Genomic DNA, 20,753 nt, shown 5'->3' with positions numbered 1-20,753 from the left:
CGTAAACAGTTGAAGAAGACGACACAGCTCGTCGAAAATTTCCAAACAAAAATGTGAGTTTCTAAGTGTTTTTAATCTATCTATGTCGTGTGTTTCCTGTTTTAATTTATATTATCAATATAATTGTGGTGTACAGGATAAGGAATAGCATTTTTTATTTTAAATGTTTACTTCTAGTACTTAAATTTTTCATAACTGTAGTTGCATCAAGTGCAATTTTTCACAAAAGACGTGTTGCCAATAATACATACGTAGAAATGATACTCATTAATCATTCGTAAACAGTACAGGGGAAATACTTTCACCATTGAAAATATTAATTTGCCCCCATGCAAAGCCTATGGTAGTAATTGGAATACTGTGTACGTAGTACAGTATCCTTTCCTGCTCAAATCAAACCTGTACTGTAGGCTACAGAAGAGTCACTACATGTCAATTGGAGAATTTTCTTATTTTCAATTGATATCTTCACATTTACATTTGACGATTTCTCAAATACAACAATTCACTATTTTCAATACATGTAATGACTTTCAAAATACAATTGACTATTCTTCTCATCTACATCTGACATTTTCTCAATTACAAGTGACTATTCTCAAATACAATTGATACTTTCTCAAATACAATTGGAAAAGGTGTAGAACTAATACATGGCTATTCAACTGAATTTTTGCACAAGCTAGAACTAGGTACTTGCTAGCCACTATATTCAAGTTTGTATTCAATCGACCATCAAGTTTATTACATAATTTAAAAAAATCACAATTGATATCGTATCTTCATTGTTTTGCCATTTTTTGGAACACTGAAAAACCACTAAATTGAGAATAATAAAAGGACAGGAAGGGGAAAAATGAAACTGTTTTCAAAAAGAAAAATTACTTTTCATATAATTATAACGTTCATATTATAATACAAACTTAGAGAACATCATCACTGGGATATAATGAAACTTGACGAAAATAATACTATTCTCATTCTTCTTGTTTATACAATAAAATATATGCATTTGTCTGGAAGAAAATTATTATTGCAAAAAAATAACTTCTAAGAGGTAACTAAAATAAATCAAATGTCATTACAATTAAAAAACAAATAGAAAAAACACCATGTCGAAATCTTGGAAGAAAAATTCACAAAATCACGATTAGTAGATAATACAAAAAGGAACTATCACATAATAATAGTGTCGATGATTGTCATTCATAGAATGAACAAATCAAATTCTCAGGCTACAGAATACTGCTATAAATCCTAACGTTGATGTTTATCAAATTGCCTTTTATAGTAGTTTCAATTTTAATATTTACATTTACACGTAAGTCACGTTAGAAAAGTGAAAAGTATTACAAGATTATGCATACTCGAGTAAATTTACGGTACAATACTCGAGTTTTGAACGAGGAAACCACCTAATCAACATTGAGAAAATGAATTAACAAAATAATATAAACAAATCATCAAATAATAATAAAACTGAATGATGTGGAAGGTTATTCCATCCATGATTAACGAATCACGTTTCAGAGGATTCAAAGAGATCAGCCGTGTTTGATAAAATAGATAAGTTCTATTTTTTCAAACCAACTCAACATTATAACACTAGTGGGTTTAAAGTTTTTATGAGTTCTATTTACAATTCTATTCCGATAATAGAATCCATGGTGAATAAAAATAATTTATTATTAGTTAATTTTGGTCAGTCGTTTTTCCACTATAGCGGGGTAGCGTCTCTAATCTGTGATAACCATTGCCATACCAACTTTATCAGGCAAGGAGCCGTTACACTTGGATCGCAATTCGTTGATCTGCTTCATGCTGACTGTGACTTTGCCACCATCAGATAGCACAGCAAAGTAGCCGTAGTTGCCATCGTCGTTGAGGGAAACCACCAGTTTGCCTTCAACGGTCTTGGTGTTTTTGCCGACCACTTCAGCTGCATTGATGATGTGCAGCCGCTCTTTCGGCCGATTGCTGCTGTTGGCCGCTGCCGGCATTGATTGTTGCTGGGTGGAGGGCTGGGGTCGACTATTCGAGTTGAAGTTGAGATTCCGCCGGACTTGGTTGTTTCGTTGCGGGGACGAGTTGAAGTGAGGTGAGGTGATGTTGCCACGTTGAGGAAACGTTTGCGGGGATCGTTGTCGCATGTTCTGCGGCGAACCACGTCCCATGGTGGGCATCGGCGCCCTTCCGCCCCGCTGCAACATCGGAGATCTGTTTGTCGGTGACGTCATCATTCTGGGCGAGGACACCATTCTTGGTGACGTCACCATTCTAGGAGATGTCATCATACGTGCGCGTGGCGAAGGTGACCCCCGAAGCTGCGGCGAGCCTCTCATCATTGGCGGACTTTGCATCATGCGCGGACTCTGCTGTTGCGGCGTGGGACTGTTGAATATGGCTTGACTGGGAGCAGGCGGCACGGTGCCAGGCTCTTGCTTCACTGTTGTTGCTGCTGCAGCAAACTGCTGCACACCGATTGGTTGAGTCAGCCGATTGGTTGGCGGTAGAGGTGTATTACTACTGGCAAATTGCGCCATTTGTTGGGGAGGATGTACAATATTAGCCCTCTGTTGAAACACCATTGGAGCCTGAGGCATCACTTGCTGTGGAGGTGTTTGAAGGCCATTAAGTGTCTCCTGTTCGAACTGAGCCTGCATCATGCTCAGTTGTTGAAGGGTTTGTGCTTGTGTAGGGTTCTGCTGTGCTCCTTTTTCTCTCGGCCCAAACTTCATGAAACATTCAATAGTTTTGATGACTGGTTTCACATCCTCCACCACAGGCACTACATCGTCAACATCTTCCTCGTCACTCAAAAGGTTGATGATGTCAGACTGCAAATTATTCTTCAACTTCAACTTAGTGTCTTGAACAGGCTCACTCTTTACATTCACTGGAAAGTTGGGAAACCCACTTTCGGTTGCCTCCTTTTTTAAATTGAAATTTTGCACATACTGTTGAAGAGGTATGGCTGGTGGAGGGGGTGGTGGTCTTTGAGAAGAAACACTTTTAGGTTGGACTGAACCTTGTAAATTATTCGATGAACTAGGTTCTTGTGGTTCATCCTTAATGACTATCACTTCACTACTAAGTGAAGAAGCGGTACTGACATTTGTGTTTCCTGTAGGAATTTTAGGCACTTGAATATTCTGAGCTACTCCTGTCCTATTTGACTTATCATCTTCGCTCTTGTCTTGAAGTTTTTGTGTCAATGTTTGAAGCTTTTTTATCTTTCGCTGGGAGACGTTTTGCTGTTTCTTTTTCTTTTTTGACGGTGTGGCAACCCATTCATCTTCTGAGTCTTCCCCTTCCTCCGCTGGCTCATAGTCTCCGCCATCCTCTTCCGGACCCAGATGTTGTTCCAATTCGTCGTAAAGGTACTTTTGATTCTCTCGTACACTCCGACGTTCTCGTTTGTCAACTGTGAAACCAAAATGAACAGATATTAACAGTCAGTTCTTAAAAGTACATCTCTCTGCAACAAGGATCTCTCTGCCAAGAAAAGCCACAAACATATATACATTAATAAGAAGAAAATACCATCAAATGAGAGAAATGAGTTGATATCATGCAAAAAATTCAGGGCTGTAATCATTATCAAACGAAAATCCAGAGTTAAATGCTGTAAACATTTACAATTTTACAAAACATTTAAAAGTTTAATGATGTAAACATTTACAGCATTCAACTTTGGATTTTAGTTTGATAATAATTATTTATTCATTAGCATTTGAACAAAAGCAATTTCTCATTAATTTCCATTTGTATCTAGAGGCGTATTTATAAGCAAATATGAAAAAATGTTGTGAAGAATGAAGCAGGCTTTGGGAATTAATCTTTTTACCAGCAACTAAAATCAATGCGATTGGTTCTTGATAATGGTTACCTGACTATCAAAAACGTGCTTGACTGAGAATGTTCTTGAGAATATGTCGATGGTCCTTGGGAGAGTATTAATCTTTAAAAAAGAACTGTCTGATGGAAGTGTATATTAATCGCGCAAATTAGGTAAGCGTTATGCCATAGAGAAACAATAGCGTAAGTAGATATCCCATGGTATAGGGCATTCATGTCGCAACTTTTACTGTTATCTCAAGCCGATTACTATAGATTATTGTTGTTAATAGATAATAATTAAAGTTGCGATATAAACGCCCTATACCATGGGATATCTACTCAAGCTATTGTTTCTCTATAGTTATGCTTACCTAAGAATCCATGGAGAATCCCATGCGTTGATTCTCCCATTAGAAGGGTGTTCCCTTAAGGCTAGTTATGCTAACTATTAGCTATTTATACGTTCTAAAATAACTTCGGTGGTTGAAAACCCTCTCAAATATTTAGGTCAATTCATCTCTTATAATCTTCCCTCCCTCCAATTTGCCAGGCAAAAGCCTTGGACATCCTCAGCAAACAGACAATGTGGCTAATTTATTTTCGAGACTTAGATTGCAAAGTTCCCTCTCTCTTCTTTTACATACTTTTCAATTCAACATTATCAATGTTTCAATAAAGATAGAACTTTTTGTGATTTTATTTCCCGGTTTCGAATGTTAAAATAATAGCTGGCACGCATAGTGAAAGGCTCAACTCACACTTCCGTGACTCAGGTCGAGAAGAGACTCGTCTCTAGTCGAGAGCATGTGTTTCCAAATGGTGACACTCAGACCAGTCTATTCTAGTCTCCCCGATGACACTATTTGAAAACACATGCTCTCGACTAGAGACGAGTCTCTTCTCGACCTGAGTCGCGTAAGTGTGAGTTGAGCCAAAGGGAACGCTTACTATAGTGAGGTCCACGTTATAATGGCAGTGGAGAAAGATAGATCCGTTGCCGACCCTCTGTCTTGTCAATGCCTTATATAGACATTATAATTAAATTATAATGTAGACATTTCATAATAATTTGTCATAATTAAGATGAAATATTTTGTTAATTAATTATTCGTTCTACATTGTTAAAAGACGATCTGGCAACAGAGCAAAGCGAGAAAGAGATAGCGCTATCCGCTTTGTTGGATGATAGACAAGGACAACAAGGATAGCAATACCATTGCTAATCAAACACTGCCATTATAACGTGGACCTCACTATAGTCGAATTAAAATACTATAAAATATTCAGATAAACAATATATTCATCTTGAATCACCTGTTAATATACTGTCAATGTTATCAACAGAATCATTATTTTCGTCCTTTGTTTTCTCTTCCTTATCCTTCAACTCCTTCCGTGACCAATAGTTGGCACCAGGGTCAACAAAGTCCACCGGCCTGAAAAGGCGAGAATGTGCAATCAGTAACAAAAACACAATCAACTTGATAAACCACAATTGTTGAATTATTTTATTGTAAATTAATAAATAAATTGAATCAATTATTTCATCAACAGACTAAAAAATCGAAAAATTGGTATAGCTTCAAGTAGAGAGAAAATTAAATGGCTATATCGTCAATAAATTATCATTGACAGTATCGATCAACGATTCATCCGTCCCCCTAAATAATTGAATTCAACTTGAAAAAACGCATCTTCACCATAGTTTGTGGAATATAATGATTTCCCTTATCCTTCAAATGCAACATTTCAGGAAAAAACATTTGAATTAAAGCCTTGTACAGGTTAGCCCCGTTAGCACTATAGTCCAGTCACTATAATATACATTGGTGCTTGCCAATTTATTGACCGAACTTAGTGAGGTCTGTGTTTCAACACGGATTTTCTTTTGTCTGTCTGTATGTAACGCGATTACAGCCAAACGCGTTGATAGAATTCGATGAGATTTGGCAGAAATTTTCTTTTTTCAACTGCGCGTCGATGTATACACAAGGTTTTTTGAAATTTTGCATTTGAAGGAAAATATAAAATGAAAAAGGAACCTCCTTTATACGCCAATATTAGAGTAAAAATCAAACTATAGAATTACTCATAAATCAGCTGACAAGTGATTACACAGATGTGTGGAGAAGCCAGTCTATTGCTGTATTTCCATAAGGTCTATAGTTTCAATGAGGTACTTGTGAATGAGAATACTGCGTGAAGTCTACTGTTCACAGAACTACTAGTATTGTAGTTTTGATTATTGACCGAGCGAAGTGAGGTCTAAGATTCAAGTCGACGGTTTGGCATTTCTCTTAATGTTTAAATGTTTGAATGTTCAAATGTTTATATGTTGCTCATTTACGGCGAAACGCGGCAATAGATTTAAATGAAATTTGAAAGGTATGTTCCTTTTTAAATTGCGCGTCGACGTATATACAAGGTTTTTGGAAATTTTGCATTTCAAGGATAATATAAAAAGAAAAAGGAGCCTCCTCCAATATTAGAGTAAAAATCAGACTATAGAATTATTTATCATAAATCAGCTGTTTAGTGGACTACTAGTAGTTCTGTGAACAGTAGACCTCGCGCAGTTATAAACCGCAGCCTCCTCTTATACTGTCCATCAGAGTAAATCCTATCTGTATGTCGTGTCGGCGAGATATCGGTGTGAAAACGGCTAATGGTTGGTGTATCAAAAATACTAACATCAAAAGCTAATCTCCTTCAAGACATACTGGCATCAGGTCAGCCCAAGTTCAAAGCAGAGAAATTTATTCAAAGCAGAGAGTTATTTTAGTTATTAATTGCATACAATCAATAGTTCATTTATTTTTTCACAATGGAGACAACGGATTTCCCCAGATATGTCTCCTTAACAAAAAAAAAATTGTACAGATAGAAATGAAAATAATAATACGAACTTATGCAATAATAAATAATAGGCCTACAAACAACAAGAATACCACCTAATTCAAAAATGAAAAATACAAAGACTTCAAATACTTATGAAAAAAGTAAAAATAAAACAAATTGGGAATTCAAAATTTATAAAAATTAAAGAATATAATAACAAATAATGAACAAAAATTTTATCAATAGAATAGATAACATTTATAACTGAACGACGTCCCAAACCATAAGCACATCCACACTGATACACCAACTATTTATTTGATCAGATCATGCTTACACAAGATTTAATTATCATAATATTATAACGCTTTCCAAAATTTAGCGCGAGAAAACCAGAAGACATCTAGGCGCCCAGACAAGCTGTTATAAGTTCTTTGCATCCTATTTAATAGTGCATAAAAATTGAATTCAATGAGGCATGCAATTTAGACCTATAGTCTACACAGCTCTTGATTTTTTACCAAGTTACATTGAGATATTGAATTGCATGCGTCATGGCATGCAATTTATAATCAACTCGACAGCTGCTGATTTATGATGAATAATTCTGATTTTTACTCTCTAGTCTCTCTCTAGTCTGATTTTTACTCTAATATTGACGTATGAAGGAGGCTCCTTTTTACTTTCCTTGCCCTATTACCATAGGTAAGGAAAGTATTGCTTTCGGAAAAAAAATAAGGTACCCCAATTTCAAAATTTCTATACGTTTCAAGGTCCTCTGAGTCCAAAAAAGTGGTTTTTGGGTATTGGTCTGTATGTGTGTGTGTGTGTGTGTGTGTGTGTGTGTGTGTGTGTGTGTGTGTGTGTGTGTGTGTGTGTGTGTGTGTGTGTGTGTGTGTGTGTGTGTGTGTGTATGAGTGTATGTGCGTCTGTGTACACGATATCTCATCTCCCAATCAACGGAATGACTTGAAATTTGGAACTTAAGGTAGATAGATAGATAGATAGAAAATGCCTTTATTCAATATAAATAAAAATAATAAGACTACAATCATGTTACAAAATAAACAATTAAAAATTATATAATTAAGATAATGATTGTGCTAAATAAAAAACATGAGACAAAAAACTTGACATAACCATAAAGGTTGTCTGCCAGAGTTGGTAGGCCTATTCTACAAAAACAAAAGAAATTCGAAATTTTGTGAAAACAATTATCATTGGAAACCAAATAAAGAAAAAAAAATAAAAAAATAATAAAAAAATAAAGAACCTGCTACATAAAGAACAAATAAATCAATAAAGCTGAACAAAATGAAATAAATACTACTATAATGCCTCAGTAATTTTCCTTTTTATATTTAATAATTAAACTCCCTAATCATTTCATTTCTAATACTAACTGCCCTTTCCACATATCGCGCTAAGAGACTCCACTCTTTTCCATTTAACCACTCCATCATCTCTATATCATTTAATACATTCTTCCCCAGAAACATTTTACGTAACCCCACTAAAACAGGACATACTCCTAGGAAATGCTTTATGTCTTCTCTTTGCCTCAAATTACACATAGAGCAGAGCCATTGAGATTCTTCCCTCCCGCGCCCAAAATTTAAATCTAAAAGAGCTCCACGTGCCTTGAAGATGATACCCACTCCAATAGGATATAAGTATCATGAAACTGTGCCGAAGCCGCACTTTGAAAACTACAAATAACATTTTCCTCTTTCATTTTCTCATACATACATTCGAACTCACGCTTCCATTCAATCCTATTATCAATCACACATCCTGCCAACCTACATCCATACTTCACATCCAAACTCATCCATTCCTTAAACCAAGAAGTCTTATGCTCTATTATTCTTTCAGCCAGTTTCCTCGGCAATCTATTTCCAGCCATATTTAGTGCCTTGAACATATATTCAACATGCATCCTAAAAACTTTTAGAAATGCTGGTTCCATGTCAAGTTCAATCTGCAATATATAGTTGGGTGTTGATTGCGGCAATGATAGCATCTTTTTCGCGAAAAATCTAGGTAACGATTCCAGCACGTCACAATTCCTGTATCCCCATACCTGTGCACAATACACCGCCACCGCCTTCATTACAGCTTCATACACCTTCCATTTCGCTTTCATTCCAATCTCATTTTTTACAATAAAACGTCTCCAGACTCCATTAATTGTGAACTTAGCAACAGATACACGTTCTTTCACATGCTCTGAAAACGACAGCTTCGGCGTGAGTATGACACCCAGGTACTTATACCTATTAACCACATCAATACTATTCCCATTCAAAAACCATTTCTCATGACTAGCCAAGCGACCCCCTCTCCTGAATACCATAATTTTAGACTTCTCAGTATTGATCTCTAATCCCCATCTATCGCAATATTCGCTCAAATTATCTATCATCCTTTGTAAAGCTTTTGGCGTTGTGGCGAATAGTACTAGGTCGTCGGCGTACAGCAGGGCCTTCACATTAAGCTCGTCTAACCACACTCCCTCCACCATATTATCACATAAATCGTTTATAAACAAAGAAAACAGAAGTGGGGATAAACGCATCCTTGCTTTAAACCGCTAAGTGTCTCAAAATAACTAGTCATTTTCGTACCGGTACTACATTTTGTACTACTAGCTTTTGTAGACTTGTACAATTGCTGAATTATACTTATAAACTGATTGGACACACCCAAATCATACAGTTTATGGATAAGGGCATTTCGATCCACCTTATCAAACGCGGCCCTTAAATCCACGAAGAAACAATATACCTTCCCATCCCTCCTCCTCAATTTTAAACTAATTATGCTAGAGAGATTGAAAACATTATCGAATGTAGAATAACCCCTTCTAAAACCAGCCTGGTATTCACACAAAATATCATTTAACTGATCCATTTTTCTAGTCTAGCCAGTAAAATTGTAGCAAACCACTTCGCAAAAGCATTAACAAATGATATCCCCCTATAATTTTGAACCTCTGAAGTGTCAGTTTTTTATGAATAGGGAATATTACAGCCTCTCTGAAGTTTGCCGGTACATCCGCATTCTGCAATATGTGATCAAATAAACGACAAACTTTCTCCGTTAATTCATCCGGCATATTTTTGAAAAACTCTATTGGGATACCATCTGTTCCTGGCGCCTTGTTATCTTTCAATCTTTTAAATGCTCCTTTAATTTCCGACATGTCTATCAAACCATCCAGAATCTCATCTCTTCTAAACGGAACTACATAATCTATAGACATGCGGTTTTATTTGGAGTGAAAAGATTCTCGAAATGTTCAATCCAGTTCTGTGCACTTATTGTCTTATTCATTACTCTCTTATCGATTTTAAAGATTTTTACTGTGTCCCAAAACGTTTTAGAGTCCCTAATGTTCGCCAGCTTATTGCACATATCCTGATAATACATCTTCTTCTTATTGCGACACAGGTTCTTATAATCATTCTTAGCATTTAAATACGCATCTTTCACACAAATAGCATTGGTTCTTCTAAATAAATTAAGATTCTTAAAACTACGTATTCTTGCTCTTTCACACTCCCAATCATACCAAACTTGTTTAAATTTTCCATTCATACAACTCTCATGATTCATTCCATTCATACATTCCTTTATCACGTTCATAACTTGTACAGTACCTACTTCAGAATTATTATCATCGATGACTGAATTCTCTAATTTGCTTCTTATTCGCCTTTCATAAGCTTTCTTTTCACTCTCTACCCACCTATATCTAGGTAGAGGCGCCAGGAGGGTTTCATCTTCACGTAGCTCACAACTAACAATTTCTAACTCAATAGGGAAATGGTCTGAAAATATAACTGAATCTACTTTGAAATCATTTATTAAATTTAAAAGTTTCCCAGATACACAACAAAGATCAATTACAGATGCCCCCATTCCACTAACAAAAGATCATGTCGTTCACAAAGCTCTAAAACTGTCCTACCTCTTCTATTCACTGTAAAATCTTTTGATTCCCTACTGCTGTTAACCCTAACTCCAGGGCCTGTTAATTCATCAGGAATAATTTGACTATTGCCTATTCTACAATTAAAATCACCTAGGAGAATGACATTTTTATCCACTGCATGATCCTCCAACAATCCCCACAATTTCAACAAATCCCCATCCCATCTATCCTGATTACAATTTAAATATACTGGCACCACACATGCTTGCACTTCATCAAAGTTGACAGAGAGACAGCTCGTATCCCCTAATACCTCAAACCTCGCCCTGTTGTGCAATCGTTTTCTATTGTACCCCAGCAATGTTCCCCCACTAGCTCTACCTCTAACACTCGCTCTTACGGCCGGCACAAAACGCATATCCTATTCAGAAAGTACATTCCTAATAGCTTCAATATCAGATTGTTCTACAAAAGTTTCACACAAACATAAAATATCATAGCTCTTGAGAAAATTAATAAAATCATAATCATGTATCTTACCTTTTAACCCTGCTACATTGTAGCCTAACAACTTAATAGTAGAGTTTTCATTACTAGACTTGTTTTAGAAAAACCATTCTTATATCCCTGGCAGACAACACTTTCCTATTTACTAGATACAATATTATCATTTTCAGTTCCTTCCCTATGAACTCCTGCCGCTCGTCCTCTATCCACAATTCTCTTGAAACTCTCCGCAAATTCAAGTTGAAACATCTGGAACTTAAGGTCCTTTCACTATAAGGATCCGACACGAACAATTTAGATCAAATGCAATTCAAGATGGCGGCTAAAATGGAGAAAATGTTGTCAAAAACAGGGTTTTTCGCGATTTTCTCGAAAACGGCTCCAACGATTTTGATCAAATTCATACCTAAAAGATTCATTGATAAGCTCTATCGATTGCCACAAGTCCCATATCTGTAAAAATTTCAGGAGCATCGCCCCATCTATGCAAAGTTTGATTTTAGATTCCCAATTATCAGGCTTCAGATACAATTTAAACAGAAAATTTTAGGTGGAAAAGATTGAGCATGAAAATCTCTACAATTAATGATCAGTAACATTTTCACCTAAAATTGAAAATAAGCTCGAAATTCGATAAAATGTGATTATTTCAATTTCAAAGTGTTGGCAACAGTTGATTCTATGAAATCATTCACTATGAAGAGATAGCAGACATTGTTTGTCTCCAGCGTTATTGTCCTGACACCAGCTGGCTCAGATCTTTGAATTAATAGACTTTAGATGCGCGGGAACACTAGCGTCAGGTAATCAATTTTCATAACGGCAAGGAAAGTTGTGTGAGTGCGCCACACCAGATTTTTCTTTTTATATTATCCTTCAAATGCGAAATTTCTAAGAACTTGTATATACGTCGACGCGCAATTTAAAAAGGAACATACCTGTCAAATTTCATGAAAATCTATTACCGCGTTTCGACGTAAATGCGCAACATATAAACATTTAAACATTAAGAGAAATGCCAAACCGTAGACTGGAATCTTAGACCTCACTTCGCTCGGTCAATAATACTACCCGTTCAAAAACATCGAACATCTTGAAAATGTATCTTTCCATCAACGTTGTAGACAGTATGTTTACATACGTTGTTTCCATCTGTTGTAGCCAGACCTGATAACAGCGCTCACACTCGATACGTCACGGTACGATAGGACAGAAAGATCTATGTTTATTTAGGATTTTTTCTAGACCTTTTAAATTGATAAATTATTTATTAATTTTTGAGAAAACATAACAACAGGTCAATGTAACTTACTGAGCGCGAGGTCTACTGTTCACAGAACTACTAGTTTAATATAATATTTGGATACATGAGAGTCCAGAACCAATTTTTTCATGAAACATTTCTTTGTGCAAAATACAGAGTGGCCCAAAAATCTCGTATTTTCGGTTCATTTTCCAGTTTTCAGCTATTTCCGCCAAATCCAGTAGCCTAATAAGACAGAAAAATTTGCTCTCGCCTTTTTTTAGATTATAAAATTTTGAATAAAATGAGATCCTTCGGAATTATCTACGTCCAATAAGTAGGCTACAGTTATAATTTTTCAAAAATGATTGAAATTTCAAAAGATCAACTTTGATGAATTTTAGTTTTTGATCAACAATATCTTCCGATTGTTACCATTTAGAAGTATAATTCAAAATCCCTCTAGGTGTAATTTTGTGCTCTACAATCTGATACCAGGTAGAACGCTCTATTTCATATAGATTTCCAGGTACACCTGACATCAATGCTCCTTGTATTGCGAAAAACACCTAATTTTTAGCTTCAACCATCATCATCAACTAAATTGTCCTTACAGTGATATTTCGCTCGATTATATAAGTTCATGAGATTATGTTCTATGAGAATCACTCGTAAGATGCACTACATTTCAGTATTTTCTAGTGGAGAGGCGCGCATAAGGACATCTCGAGGATCAAAATTTGAAGCACTTATAACTTTTGACACAATGCTCGGATCTCATCGTACTACACATCATTCTTCTCGGCTCGTCAAGGCGGTTTGAAACCATGCATCATAAGTCAAATTCGGTCGAAAAATGGAAAATTTATTGTTGAGTGTACTGAAGCCCACATTCCCATACACAAAAAATACTTTGACTTGGCTTTGTTGGAAGTAGTTAGAAGGATAACATATCAAAAGTTTCCATCCAAAGGGTCAAAAATTGTCTTCCAAACTTTTCCTTCTATACCCTTTATTGAGCATTCATTGCCTGGACTAGTACATGTATTCAAAAAATACATACATAGACAAATCAAATCTTTATTTGTCCCAAAAAACATAATTACAATGACAAAAATGGTTATAAAAGAAAAAAGTAAAATAAAATATAAAATGAAAAAAGAAATACCATTAAATAGGATTATACATAACTAGATTAAAAACGCGAAGTCCCTGCAAGGTTCGAGGAACCTGAGCGCAGAGGCCGAGTGTTCAATGCTTAGCAGTAGAAGAAAATAATAATGGGATATTATTAAGAAATAGGGAAGAGCAAAAGTGAGTGAGGAAGGGAAGAGAAAGAGCAGAGTGAAGGCATATGGGAAAGTAAAGAATAGTTGAAAATTACATTGTCTTTATACTAAGCTATGAGGAAATTACATCGCCAAAATATCATTGTTCGAAAAAATCATATTCGATCGAGTTAAAACCTAGACCTCACTACGCTCGGTCAATTACCATTATATTATTAAAGTACCTGTTGATGAAATTGAGCCACTCGTTGTACATCTTTTTCCTGAGAGCGGCGTTGGCGGTCTCTATTTTGGCCTCGAGTGGTTCGGTGGCGGCAAGGATGGCTCTGAGGTTGCGCAGCAGAGGAGTGCCGCTATGTGCCAGCTCGGCCAGCAGACTGCGCACATCCTCCACGCATCTCGCCACCATCTTGAACGACTTTGGCGACGGCAGCAAGCTTCGAGGCAGTTTGTAACGCAGTCTGCCGTCTGAAAATCAAGCACTCTTCTTCAAACAAACCCATCTATCATGCTTAGGTGAGGTTCTAATTCTTAATGGGTTCTAATTCTTAATTGAAGGGCTCTCATTAAATTTTGTAAAATGGCCTTGTCAAGCCTTAGGCTAAGGTACTAGCCTATTGAAAAGCAGGACTTGATTGTGCACCACTTGATCAAAATTGAACAAAAACGTATATTATAGTTCAATACATATTAAGTAATCCTGCTATTGATGTTTCTAGTTCATCATTATCAATTTGGCAGTACTGAGTATTACAGTATTAGAGGTTGGCAGTACTGATTTGCCTGGTTACTTTGATCTTCGCTATAGCTCATTTTTAAACAAGTTTTAATTTATCAAGAAAGTATATTTCGCCTCATATTAGTGTTTTGAAATAAGTTGCCAAGTGTTCTTATTCGAGTGAGCAGTTAATTTTTGTTGTGAAATCGATTCCGAATTTATAATGTTTAGCTTCAGAAGCCGGTAACCTAAAAAAGATTTTTGAGCGGGAAACCGAGTTATCGTAACCCGTTAGCTACGAAACAGCTGTTTTTGACAGTTCTAGAATGACTTTGCAACAGTTTATATTTTTCTAGATAACACTCAACTGACACTGACATATCTCTGCAAGCTTGACTAAGCGGTACTATAATATTATAATTATTTATTAATTATTATAAAAATAAAGTCATTTGAAAAGACATTAATCAGCAGTAAAACCCTTATAACTATTAGTTTACTACCAATAATATGAATAGTGACGTTGATACGGCTGGTGATATGCTGCTTTCCACTAGCCTATCTTCAAATGAGCTTGACAGTGATTTCCTAGGATTCGAGGAAGTGAGAGATAAGGACATAGAGATAATTTCCCTTAAATCTCAAATATTTGAACTTGAATTCAAACTTGAAGCAAGAGATTATTTGTATCACGAAATTAACGAACTAAATTCTACTGTAACTAAAATGAAAACAACAATTGAAGTACTCAATGCAGATAATAGTTTCTTAAGAGATAAGAATGATACTTTAGAGGCTGAACTTGCGGATCTCAGAAACTTTTATTCTCCTGGTGATACTCAACGGATTGGGAAATCATTAGATAATATTAATAATGTTTCAATTGATACCGCTAATTATTTTGATATTTTGTCAGATCTAGGAAATAAATCTCAATACACAGTAAATAGGAATGAGAAACGAGATAAAAGGGCTACGTATAATAACAGAAAAAAGTCAACAGTGAAAAATAAGAAGAAAATTGTAAATAAGGTTTTAGTGCTGTCTGACAGTCATGGGAGGGACATTGGATGGGAGTTGAATGAGCAGGTGAAAGAAAGTGGGTTTGAGGCAACGGTTATATCGAAACCAGGAGGTACTTTTAACGAAGTGACGCGGGATATTGACATGCTCACAAAAGACTACAATGTAAATGACAGAGTGGTAATTTTAGCAGGTACTAACGACGTGGTTAATAAAACTGTGCAGCCTACAAACTTAGACCTAAGTAGAATAAGGAAAATTTCTAAACGCTCTAAAGTAGTCATATTATCCATCCCATTTAGGTATGATAAACCATTAATGAATATCAATGTTAATAAGCTCAACGCATGGATGGCTGATGAAATTACAAATATACCTAACACGAAGATCATTGATCTGAACAATTTTGACATCACTGATTATACGCAGCATGGCTTGCATTTAAACAAACAAAAAGGTAAACCAAAATTAGTAAAATTGTTGAAAAATCATATCTTGGAAATGAAAAATAACACTGATTATGCAGGTAGGCCTGTATCCAATATTCCAATAATAAATTGTGGAATGGCCGAGGGTATTGATAGGAGTAGATTAGACTCGATAGGACACATGAGAGAAGAAGTGGACTCAAATGGGCAAACTACAGGTGATAAAGGTAATGAAAACGTATCTGCTGAGCTGAATGAAAATGTCTCGCTATTGTTAGGACAAACACCTCAATTTGGTGCTATGATGAATATGAGTACATCTAGTTTAAACTATTTAGTTCAAAAAGGAGAGTTGCCAACCTAAAACATTTTAAATTGAATCAAGACAAGAAAACTAGAATTAAGAGTTATAGAGTAAAAAATGTGAATTGTAAACTAAAGAATGGGTTAGTAATCTTCCATCAGAACATACAGCATTTGGAGTCTCGAATTGATGCACTAATTATTACATTACAGGAAATCAAACCAGACATAGTTATTGTGACTGAACATAAATTAAATGAAAATGAAATTCAAAAAATTAAAATACCAGGATATTATTGTAAGTGTTGGTATGTAAGGAAGTCTTTTAGGGGGGGTGGAGTATTGATATTAGTATCTGATAGACTAATCGAATGCAGAAACATCATGACTAAGACAATAAATGTTATAAATGAAGATAAGATTTTTGAGACATGTACAATCGAAATAGAAATATATAACAAGAAATATATTGTAGCTGGATTTTATAGAACTCCATCAGAAAATATTGAGATGTTCCTGGAAAAATTTAATCGATTTTTAATAGAGATCTGTAAGATTAATAAAAATGTAGTAATAGGGGGAGACTTCAATGTCGATGTTTTGAGGGAGGGTAGAAAGAAAACTGATTTTATCAATGTAATAAATATGCATGGATTAAAATATACCGTAGATATACCCACTAGAATAACTGACTCATGTGAATCGGCAATTGATAATTTCATCACCAGTCTTAACAAAGGGGATATTCTTGTGGAGTGTTTAATTACGGCACTCTCGGATCACGATGGGCAAATTTTCAATATATTAGATGTAAATAATAAGCTTAAAAGTAAAGGAGTTATTAAAATGGTTAGGAGGTATGAAAATGATCAAATTACTTGTTTTAAGAATGACCTAGCCACAATAGACTGGACTGATCTTTATTTGAGTCCTGTTGAGAGTAAATTCACTTATTTTTACAATTCACTAAAGTATTATTTTAATTGGCATTTTCCTCTAAGTAGAATTGTGAAGAAGAGACTTAAAAATAAGTGGATTGATGTTGAAGTTGTCAATGAGCACGAAAATCTCATACAAGCTAATAGATTATTTAGGACAAATAAAAGTGATATCAATTTGAAGGAAAATTTAAAAGCTCATAAGAAACGCTTTAGAAAAACTATTAAATTAAAGAAAACTAAACACATTGAAGCCAAACTAAAAAATTCAACAAATGTAAATAAAACAATTTGGCATATAGTGAATACCGAGACACAAAACAAAAATGATAAGGTTTGCAAGAATATTTTACTCAGGAATAACAATTTAGTTATAGATAATCCCTATGATGTCGCAAATATGCTTAACACTAATTTTGTAGAAATGGTCGATACTCATGTTGTACCGAATCTAAGCAAATCTGGCACACCAATAAATGATAAAGAGCTACATATCACAGATTTCAAGTTTATCTCCAAAACAATTGATGAAGAGACATTGTCCAATATCATCGATTCAATTAAACCAAAGTGGTCAGCAGGGTATGATGAAATTCCCATGAGAATTATAAAAGAAGCTAAATCATTCCTAATTAAGCCTCTGCTACATGTAATTAACGCGTCACTCATACTTGGTAAGTATCCAGATGAACTAAAAGTATCAAAAGTGATACCAGTGTTCAAAAAAGGAGATCCTTACGATCCTTTAAATTATAGACCTTTAGCAATTCAACCTTCAATAGCAAAAATATTTGAAAAAAGTATGCTAATACAGCTTATTAATTATTTTGAAACAAACAAATTACTAGACACGGAACAACATGGTTACAGAAAAAACAGGTCTACAACGACTGCCTTGATAGAGTTTATTGAAAATATTTTAGAGAAATTGGACAAAGGGTACAGCATTGTTGGCACCTTCCTAGATTTAACAAAAGCATTTGACTCTGTAGATCACAGAATATTATTAAAAAAACTAGAAACTTATGGAATTTGTGGAAAAGAGCTCAACTGGATGGAATCATATTTGGTGGGTCGAAGTCAATATGTAAATATAAAGTATTATGATAAAAATAAAGTAAGTGATATTAAATCTAGTTTAAGGTACATGAACTACTCTGTTCCGCAGGGATCTGTTTTGGGGCCATTTTTGTTCCTTTGCTATTTGGGGGGATTACCAAAATATGCGAAAGATGTAATTGAAAGTACTAAATTTTGTATGTACGCTGATGACATTAGTTTAAGCATATTCGACAAAGATTTGGATATAATCGAAGAAAAATGTAATGACACAATATTGCTTTTAAAAAACGTTTTAAGTAAAATGAACCTTTTATTAAATAATGATAAAACGAAATTTGTACATTTCACCTGTAGAAATCCCAAAAGAAAAAGTACACTGAAGCTAAATAACCTAAATAACATAAAATTTTTAGGCGTAGATCTAGATAACAAACTCAATTGGGAAGAGCATGTATCAAGAGTATGTAAAAAAGTAAGTACAGGAATATTTGCACTAAGAAGGCTGGCACCCATTTGTAATTTATTAACTTTGAGATCCGTGTATTATGCCACTGTAAAAAAAAAAAAAAAAAAAAAAAAAAAAAAAAAAAAAAAAAAAAAAAAAAAAAAAAAAAAAAAAAAAAAAAAAAAAAAAAAAAAAAAAAAAAAAAAAAAAAAAAAAAAAAAAAAAAAAAAAAAAAAAAAAAAAAAAAAAAAAAAAAAAAAAAAAAAAAAAAAAAAAAAAAAAAAAAAAAAAAAAAAAAAAAAAAAAAAAAAAAAAAAAAAAAAAAAAAAAAAAAAAAAAAAAAAAAAAAAAAAAAAAAAAAAAAAAAAAAAAAAAAAAAAAAAAAAAAAAAAAAAAAAAAAAAAAAAAAAAAAAAAAAAAAAAAAAAAAAAAAAAAAAAAAAAAAAAAAAAAAAAAAAAAAAAAAAAAAAAAAAAAAAAAAAAAAAAAAAAAAAAAAAAAAAAAAAAAAAAAAAAAAAAAAAAAAAAAAAAAAAAAAAAAAAAAAAAAAAAAAAAAAAAAAAAAAAAAAAAAAAAAAAAAAAAAAAAAAAAAAAAAAAAAAAAAAAAAAAAAAAAAAAAAAAAAAAAAAAAAAAAAAAAAAAAAAAAAAAAAAAAAAAAAAAAAAAAAAAAAAAAAAAAAAAAAAAAAAAAAAAAAAAAAAAAAAAAAAAAAAAAAAAAAAAAAAAAAAAAAAAAAAAAAAAAAAAAAAAAAAAAAAAAAAAAAAAAAAAAAAAAAAAAAAAAAAAAAAAAAAAAAAAAAAAAAAAAAAAAAAAAAAAAAAAAAAAAAAAAAAAAAAAAAAAAAAAAAAAAAAAAAAAAAAAAAAAAAAAAAAAAAAAAAAAAAAAAAAAAAAAAAAAAAAAAAAAAAAAAAAAAAAAAAAAAAAAAAAAAAAAAAAAAAAAAAAAAAAAAAAAAAAAAAAAAAAAAAAAAAAAAAAAAAAAAAAAAAAAAAAAAAAAAAAAAAAAAAAAAAAAAAAAAAAAAAAAAAAAAAAAAAAAAAAAAAAGAAAACTAAGAAATTTTATTGAAAACAAAAAAAACATAAAAATAAAATCTTCCACACACACCCACACATACATACACAAATTATTATGTACGGAGTGGTTGCAGTTTTTTTCATATTTAGTTCAATTTAATTCATAGTTAACGTTTTTTTTTCAATGTGCTGATGTAAATAGACCATAAATGAATACGCGTTTTTAAAAAAAGAGACTGTGATTGAAATTTAATACTGTCTTACTGTTTACGCATACCGGACGGGATTTGTGAGTTCAATGATCTTAATTATTGTTGCAGTGTTCATGTCGTGTAAATTATACTAAATTTAGACCTATATTAATTTAGTAAAAATCGCACTGGGTTTTATACAGCAAGCGTTGAATCGGATTGTTAGGAATGTGGAGGTGGAGGGGAACAATGAGTCATTATTTATTAATTTTGAACAGTTTGTGAGTTTAGTCACAAATATGACCTCAAGTCAGTATTCGTTGAATGAGGAGCATGAACGTTACTTATAGAGAATGCTGACAGTTTATGATGAACCTAGAAAAAATCGCAAGCAATTTATTACTATAGTGAGGTCCACGTAATAATGGAAGTGGAGAAAGATAGGAAAACAAAGTTGTCAATGCCTTCTATAGACGGTAGCTGATAGTTTTATTAATGTAATATTTTAGTTCATTCTCGTTAAAAATAATCAATTATATTTTATTAAGCAAGAAAATATACTTTTCAATAATATCATAATAAAATTTCATAATTAAGTTGAAATATTTTGTTAATTAATAATCATTCATTATACATTGTTGAAAGACGATCTGGCAACAGAGCAAAGCGAGAAAGAGATAGCGCTATCCGCTTTGTTGAATGATAGACAAGGATAGCAATACCATTGCTAATCAAACACTGCCATTATAACGTGGACCTCACTATAGGATAGAGACAGTAAACAGTACTCGACGCGATTCATCCAGTACTCAGAATAGAAGCTGAAAATTGCACCGGTGTGAACCATTTTAATCGCCTCCCTTTAAATTTCAAGTATTTGTCTGTGTGTATCGCGCGGGTGAGGGTGATATCGTCTGGGAAATATCGCTCTATTGTGAACCCCGCCTTAGATCTTACAACCATAATGTTACATTAA

At 33.4% G+C, this 20,753-nt stretch overlaps 1 protein-coding gene across 3 annotated transcripts in view; it reads right to left on the bottom strand.

The window, feature by feature from the left end:
• Positions 1 to 891: 891 nt before the first annotated feature.
• Positions 892 to 20,753, bottom strand: part of LOC111048200 — a 90,196-nt gene continuing 70,334 nt past the window's right edge. For all 3 annotated transcript variants that reach the window (XM_039430386.1, XM_039430387.1, XM_039430388.1), the window contains 3 exons: positions 13,879 to 14,122; positions 5,155 to 5,276; positions 892 to 3,424 (listed from right to left, as the gene is read on the bottom strand). In XM_039430386.1, the coding sequence (XP_039286320.1) occupies positions 1,737 to 3,424; positions 5,155 to 5,276; positions 13,879 to 14,122 (2,054 nt within the window). In that variant the 3' untranslated portion in view covers positions 892 to 1,736. The remainder of the gene's footprint in view (positions 3,425 to 5,154; positions 5,277 to 13,878; positions 14,123 to 20,753) is intronic.

The sequence above is a fragment of the Nilaparvata lugens genome, chromosome 6 (genome assembly GCF_014356525.2).
Source record: "Nilaparvata lugens isolate BPH chromosome 6, ASM1435652v1, whole genome shotgun sequence".
Taxonomy (NCBI): Eukaryota; Metazoa; Arthropoda; class Insecta; order Hemiptera; family Delphacidae; genus Nilaparvata; species Nilaparvata lugens.
This window is presented reverse-complemented; position numbering and strand designations above follow the sequence as displayed.